This window comes from Lethenteron reissneri, chromosome 26 (genome assembly GCF_015708825.2).
Source record: "Lethenteron reissneri isolate LAM-NWPU_2019-01 chromosome 26, ASM1570882v1, whole genome shotgun sequence".
Lineage (NCBI taxonomy): Eukaryota > Metazoa > Chordata > Hyperoartia > Petromyzontiformes > Petromyzontidae > Lethenteron > Lethenteron reissneri.
In genome coordinates this window covers 15,216,547-15,224,733 of record NC_083804.1, presented here as the reverse complement: position 1 = coordinate 15,224,733, position 8,187 = coordinate 15,216,547, and the positions used below count along the sequence as shown (strand labels likewise).

The 8,187-nt window shown below is 47.7% G+C and overlaps 1 protein-coding gene across 1 annotated transcript; it reads right to left on the bottom strand.

The window, feature by feature from the left end:
• Positions 1-3,837: 3,837 nt before the first annotated feature.
• Positions 3,838-5,301, bottom strand: EXOSC6 (exosome component 6). The gene has a single exon (XM_061560870.1). The coding sequence runs from the start codon at positions 5,219-5,221 to the stop codon at positions 4,265-4,267; it is 957 nt and encodes a 318-aa protein (XP_061416854.1). The 5' UTR covers positions 5,222-5,301; the 3' UTR covers positions 3,838-4,264.
• Between the last annotated feature and the right edge of the window lie 2,886 nt (positions 5,302-8,187).

The window sequence follows — 8,187 nt, the reverse complement described above, 5'->3', positions numbered from 1 at the left end:
TGACCTACCTCTGTTAATGAAAGCTGTGCACTTTACTGTAAAACAAGTTCAACACAAATAGTGGTACCAGATATCGGTACAAATCGATTTTTGCCACCCGAACACAGATGTCAAGTCCCTGGACAGGAAACCCTCGTGGATGGGTGGCTGAGTGCGTGATTAAGTGGGTGAATTATCGAGTGACTTTGCAAATTAATTCGTAAATTAATGCCCCAGGGAGTGGTTGTGAGTGAGCCGTCCATAAATGACGTCACGCGATTATGGACGATTTTTTGACCCCCCCCCCCCCCAGTCACACGGCGTCACAAAGTCAGACCCCCCCCCTTAAATATGACGTCACAAAGCTCTGCCCCCCCCCTCCCCAAATAAAACATGCTTCAAATCGCTTTAAACTATTGTCATTGTAGTGCGTATTTAATGTGGCGCTGCACTCTGATGTTGTAGGAGAAAATATTTATTAAAAAGTCTGTTTACCGGTAATTAAGTAGAACGTGTTGTTTATAATTACTTAAAGTTGCGCATTTTGATGTGACGTCACATTTCTCAACAACCCCCTCCCCCTTCCTTGTCACACATCGTCACAAATGTCTGACCCCCACTCCCCTAGGCGCGTGACGTCATTTATGCCCGGCCCCAAAGACCATATCCGTATACCGTACGTAATCTCTCAGTGAGCCTTGGTCTATCAAAACTACGCGGTGCCGAGTACAATGCTGTCCTGCAGTTCAACACAATGCCACCAGATCTCGGTAGAATGTTTAGCCATCCGAATACAAACGCCAGCACCCAACCACACAGGTGACGTCACAACCCACCCCAGCATGGAGCAAAGACTCACGTGATGACGTCACTACACAGTAGCGGCGTTGCCGGATTGAGACCCGTGACGTAGTGTCCCCGGCGAGGCGCGGACAGTCCACGGCGGTTACAGATTATGACGTAATAACACGCGATCTAATTGCGCAATCACATAGTGATACGCGGGATACATGACAACCCCGTGACGTCATTTGATTAGTCACAAACGTCAAATGTGATTTTGTTGACGTTTACGATTAATGACGTTGACGTCATCGCGTGAACTATACGTCATTGGGGCGATTGAGGCCACGGTGACGTGGCGAAGTGAATATTTTGAGACTTGGCCCATGTGCAGATGTTGACACGGCTGTATCGTCACGTTACACACGCCACTATTTACGGTAGAGGAATGTAATACTATGAGAATAGGTTTTACCCTTTCTGGCAATAAAAATAGGTATTAAGATTTGTATTTAAAGCTTTAGTGACTGCAGGGAATCATATTATTGGTTATTTCGGTAAAGAAAAATATTAAACAATAAAAATTATGATTTCCCTTCTACGTGACTTTACCGAAAGAACCAAGAATATAGGTGTTAAGATGTTAAAAACACCAAACTGAAACCTTTTCCAAGGAATCACGTCTACATTAACCATATATGACCAGAAATGTGGTTAATACAGACGTGATTCCTCGCAAAAGGTTTCAGTTTGGTGTTTTAACATCTTAATACAGTACCTGTTTTATTGCCAGAAAGGGTAAAACCTATTCTGATATTTTGATACCGGCAAGGGAGGTCCCATGATAATGCAATACTGTACCTTTGTTTAATATTTCCCATTTCAATCCGTTAACCTTTGCACGTGTATTTAATGGGATTCATCTGTCCAGACATGCCCTGCTGGGAATTCAACAGGTGATAGTATCAGGCAATTACCCTTCTTCCTAAAAAAAGGGCAATTGCCCGAAACGCCGCCTATTATATACTTGTTCTTTTCGGGAAGTGTTTTGGGAAAATGTGTTGAGTTGTGCACCAGTCAACAACAAAAAATGCAAATACAGTATAAGGGTTCCCTCTCCTGCTTGAATGAAGATTGAGACATACATTAGTATTAAAGTATGTCTCTATAAGTATGTCTCAATAAAAAAAATACCCCCATTATCATTCACGCGTTGTTATCTGCCCAGCTCATACTTTAGCGACCGAGCCAGTGATGGATATTCCACATTCCCATGACGGGAGCTAGTATATTCTTCAGACAAAATACTTTCGCGTTACATTCCCCCAAATAAACTACACATTCAACCAGGGCTACGAAAAATGTCAATTTAACGTCTGTATTCTACAATTACAAAACCGCCCCTGTATAACCCGAGTAAGCCACCCAGTAAACATGGAACTTTTGGTTGAACCACATGCCAACAACGTTGCATGTTTATTGGGCAAGTTAATCAAGCTGCTCATGGTAATTGGCGCAGCTGATCATGATGATGATATAATTGAAGATGCTGCCTATTTTGTAGCCAACTTCTTGTTTTAATAAATGTGATATGAATAAAGACTATTTCCCAAAACGTCGCCTCTTATAATTTTCCTTATAAGGCCAGTTTTATCAATGAACGTGCCAGGTTTTGTGTGATTTGTGCTTGTCCACCACTGATGATGTAATTGCTGAAAACTGATTACGATGCTGCAAAAGCAATGATATAGCTTATGATGAACATTCGTATTTCTGTATTTTATAATGGCAATTATGATTTTGCTAATGTACCTGCTGCTGCCGATTCTATTATTTTTTATGATGATGACGACCATGTTGATACTGATTATATGGTATAAGGGCTGCGGCCACCAACAAAACACACGATTACAGTTTTAATATTAAAGGGTCAAGAAACTTTTTTAAATGAGCGAGGTTATAAGAACTAGGGAAACCCAGACGAAGAGCGGCATGGGGTGGAATGCGTGTGGGTGGCTCTCCCCTAGGTGCAATCGGCCTCAAAATGAGAACGACCTTCTGCGTTGATGTACGTATCAATGCGAGTAGAGTGTGTTTAAATGTATGGGTGCGTGTCGGGGGAGTTTGAGATTAGAGAACAGCGCTACGAACCCAGAAACCCGAGTTAAATTCCCGCTCATGGCCAACACCAGTGACAATTATTTGAACTGGGCCTCCAAGAGGTCGACTCAGCCTTAAACGAGTGCCTGGTACCCTGTGTAAACATCAGCATTGGGGAGATTTACACGGAAAAAACCCCACCACCTACAATGGCATTGCACATAGTTTGCATAGCAACTAAGTTCGGCGAAAAGAGTGGAACAACGCGCGTGTCCAGAATTAACATCTCATTCGAGAACCAAACATGGCATCTCCTGGCTTTGACATTCCTCAAAGAAACTGGCGAAATCATCAACTGCATCAAAACATGCATGAACAGGCCGATGCGCACATCTCCTTCATGAATGGGAAATCAAAGGCAAGTGCCACATTCATGCCAGTCATGCCGACTGTGGGGCCAAGCAACCCCAAACTATTAACCATATAGTAATCCACGGTCGTATTTTTAAATCCTTTATATTAAGTTCACTTGCTTGCTTGCGTGCTTGCTTGCTTACGACCGTGCAAATCTTTCGGTCGTTTTTTAACCCACTTCCCGTTATCCAATCGAGCTGACATTTTGCACAGACTCGTTGTGCGTGACAATTAATTTACGTGAAATTTTTTCCCCCAAAATTTTACAATGTTTAGGGAAAAATAAATATTTAATTGCCAATTGCTTAATGGTGGCAGACAATCATCTGACCCATAGGTGGCAGCCATCTCAAGCCAGAGGACGAGAGGACTCTAGCCGCCACGCATGTAAAGGATTTATAGTGGAAAACTTTGTTTTTACGGGTTAATTTTTTCTCTCCTTCACGAACTCTCGCTGAAGCCCTCTTGCCGTGGTGAACAGACCACGACAAGGGCTGGGCGTTCAGCTTTTGAGAGTATTGCTGCCATGCGCGAGAATAAAGTGCGACACAAATATACCGCTCGTTAACAACTCAATTTGACTTTTATTTCATTCTTTACAAAAGAAAAACCTGTGACTGGCAGAATTCTCACTTGGAAAACTTTACAGAATAAGGCGAACTGACCCCGGGGTGTCAATTACGATCGTAGTTCAGCGATTGGTAAAGAATTGCAACTGCAAAATGAAATAACGGCGAACAATACAACTGTAATGCGAACATATAATTGACCCCATGGTCTGGACACGCTGCACCGAGACAGAGTTCAGGTTCATCTTCTTGGTTCTTTCAGGTAAAGTCACGTAGAAGGGAAATAATAAAAATAAAACAATCATTTATTTTATTATTTCCCTTCTACGTAATTTTACCGAAAGAACCAATAAGATGAATCCCTGCAGTCACGAAAGCTTGAAATCGAACAGAGTTCAGGTTGTGGCGGGGTCACGACCTCAGGGCTCGCTCTCCCCGGGGGGTATCCCCGCGTCGCTGCCCGCGTCCCCGGGTGGCCCCGCTGGTGGCCCACCCGGTGGCCCACCCGGTGGCCCCTCTGGGGCCCGCACCGAGCGCCGCACGGCCCTGAGCAGACACTGCTGGAGCAGCGGGTAGAGACGCTGAGCGCCATCCACCACCTCCCGCACGGCCTCCCGCAAGACCTGCTCGTCCCACTCTCCCTGGCACACCAGGCCCGAGACCTGGTCCAGCGACGGCAGCAGGGCCACCGTCAGGCCCCCGTGCTGCTCCGCCTTGACCGAGGGGGCCCCCTCCCCCGGGGCCGGCTCCCCATACCGCCCGTACTCCTCTGCGGCGCTGGGGTCGAGCAGCAGCACGGCACCGGCCTGACGCGCGGAGCAGCCCACGGCCAGGTCGTACATCTCGATGCCCGCGTCGGCGAGGGCGAGGGAGGCCGCGGTGACGGCCGCGCCGAGGGCCCCGCCGTCGTCCTCCAGCACCGTGACGAAGACGTCGATCTGCGCCTTGGGGTAGCGCTGGAGGCGCACGGCGGCCTCCAGCGCCTGCACCACGGCCAGGGCGGCCTCGCGCTCGTCGCCGCCGGGGGGCCGCGCCTCGCAGCGACGCGCGCCCGCGAACGGCGCCACCCTGAAGTCGCAGTAGAGGCGGCCTCTCATACTGAAGTCCTCCCTGCGTAAAACCTCCCTGGGTCCGTGCACGGCGCACAGCACCTTGGTGTTCTTCGCCTCCACGTAGGCAGAGCCCTTGGCCTGGCTCAGCAGCCCGGCACGCGCGAACGAGGCCCGCAGCTCGTCCGGAGCGCGCCCGTCGGCCCGCTTGCCTCGGCCGTCGAGCAGAGCCCGGGGGCCCGCAGCGACTTGGGCCGCAGGAGCGCAGAAGAGAAGCGGCGACTGGGAGTCCTCGGGGCCCTGCAGCCTCCTCGTGTCGAAGGGCATCGTGAGAGTCTCGAGGGGAGCTGCTCAGCAGCTGCCCGGGGGGTTGCAGGACGACGCGAGTGGGACGCGGAACCACGTGTTTGGTGGCGCGCAGTGCCACTGCTACGCCACGTGGTGGCGCGCAGTGCCACTGCTACGCCACGTGGTGGCGCGCAGTGGCACTGCTTCGCCACGTGGTGGCGCGCAGTGGCACTGCTACGCCACGTGGTGGCGCGCAGTGCCACTGCTTCGCCACGTGGTGGCGCGCAGTGCCACTGCTACGCCACGTGGTGGCGCGCAGTGCCACTGCTTCGCCACGTGGTGGCGCGCAGTGGCACTGCTACGCCACGTGGTGGCGCGCAGTGGCACTGCTACGCCACGTGGTGGCGCTCTGCGAGCTGAGGATTCCGATCTGCAGATCGTCGCCGAATTATTCGAAGTAGAAGAAGAACATCGTCACAAACGACATTAAGACGATGAAAATATAAGGATGGGGTTTTACCCGTTTTGACAATAAAACAGTTGCGTTAAGATGTTTGAACACCAAATCGATACATTTTGCAAGGCATCCAGTGTGCATTAACCACACGTACTTGTGGCAAAACATGCAAATTAACGTGCTCTGATAATATATGCGTTGGCTTTGAAACTGATTGGCCTACACCAAAGACTACCTTATTTATCCCGTTGTCTTGCCAGTCAGACCAGATAACGCCAACAGGCAAACAGTACAAAGATATTGCAAGTATCAGAACCCATATAGCTCGGATCTGTAACTGTTTCAATACTTGGGGTAGTGGTGGAGATATTTGGATAGTAGCAAGATACGTCCTTATATCTCTCTGGTCTCTGTGTGTGCTATAAAGAAGAGACATTGCCCGAAACGTCACCGATTACAAACGTTTAGTTATTTTTTAATACCATAATTATTAACACATGTGTTCAGTTGTTTTATTATTTGTGGTTGTGCACCACTGCCAACGCAATTATCACCAAATAATGTATTTAAAGCCAATGCATTTCACGAGACAATGTACCAACTACTGGCGGAGCCAGTGGGGGGTGGCACGTGCCCCCCAATGATCCGATCGAAATCCCTAATTTCGATCGGATCATTGGGGTTTATTAGTAATAAATCAGCATTTTGCGACCCCCCACTGCCACTGTGTAGCATATTATTATGTGCCAGGGACTCTATGAGATGATAGGACAATAGTCTGAGTCCATAATTGGCAATAAGTAACGGCAAAGCGGTTATAAGCGACTCACAGAATTGTGCGCAGTTGCGTATACAGTCCACGACTTCCCTGAAGGCATTCACCTTCAGCCAGCGCGATGCCGATCACACACCGCGGTTCGAATTCGACCCTCGATCGATGGCTGTGCCATCGCCGCACACGCGTCCAATAAAAAGCAAGGGACAATTCCTTACTTAGGAACAACTTCTCTATCATTTTTCATTGCTGGAGGGGTTGCTCCCCCTACCTGAAAATCTTGGCTCCGCCATTGGTACCAACTATTTTATATAGCAGACTCATCCAGGATGTAAATGTAGGTCGCGGAATTTTTTTGTTTTTGAGAAAGGTATTTTAATAATTATAACATCCAAACATTTCGTAATGTGCCGTAAAGGCGTGGAGACCGGTTATTCCTCTCTTTCAGCATCGAAGTCAACAAGAATGTTCCAACCTGTAATACAGGCACTTTATTCATGCAAAGTCTGACTGAATCTTCTGACGTGGCACTGTGAATCGAAACCGGTCCAGAGTTTGCTTGAATTTCAATCAATGCAGCTGAAAAGATTCAATCCTAAGAGGCCGCATGGTGAAGACCAGGGCTGAATTTCATCTGGAGCTGACCGGGGCCGAGCTCTGGAAAATATTCCACATCCCCCTCCGATGATGACACCGGCAGAGGGGAGGGGTGGGTCTGGTGGATGAGGAGCCCTGATGAAGGATGGCCAGTGATGATTTTCTTGTTTGTTAATGATGATTATGTTGGCAATGGTAAATAATGATGACGAAGGTTAATGATGGCTGTGAGTGATTATAAATACTGAACTATATTAAAAGATGAGCACATTGTTCTTTTTTAAGGATGATGACGGTGTTATTATGGATTATGAATACTGTACAATGTTATTAATGATTATACTATACAATATTACTAATGATTCTGATTAATACGATATTATTATAATTGATTACTACGATGTTACAAATGATGATTCAATTATCAATACGATGTTTTAAATTAAGATTAATACTACGTTACAAACGACGATATTAATGATGATGATTAATACGATGCTACTCATCAAGATTACGAATACGATTATATTATTGATTATGAGTATCAATTACGGCGAGGGCTGATGATACCCCCCCCGTCCCCCCAAGGAAGCGAGTGATCCCCACCCGTGACGTCGCTGCGTACGTGCACGTGCGCACATCGCTTGCATCCCCGCATCATCATCATCACCACCACCTTAGTCGTCATTCAGCGGCCGCCCACCGTGCGTACAATTCCACATTCCCGCGACGAGGGCCAGGGCGTCCGTACGATGGCCACCGATTGACGTGCCACAAAATGTTGATCATCGTCCAACGTATACAATTTTGAATTCGTATCGCGTCGAAAATGCGACTACATCCCGAGACGCTGTGCGGAAACAGTGGCCGTATTTGTGTAGGAGGGAGCCGCAATCATTGCAGAGGGAACGGATTGCCCTTGAAACCCATCTCTTATATCCGAGCCAGACCCTACCACACCTGCTACCCCCCCACCCCGCTACAACCAGACCTACCCCAACCCCTATCACTACTATTTAGATTATTGGGCTGATTTAAATGTCCACATGAGCTATCATTTGTGGCCAGGTTGCTTTTGAAAAGGAAGCTAATAGCTCAGTGGGCTTTACCTGGTAACATAAAGAAAAATTTAGTTTTATTTGTGTTTTTGAAAAGTTATTTGCTTACATTTTTTGC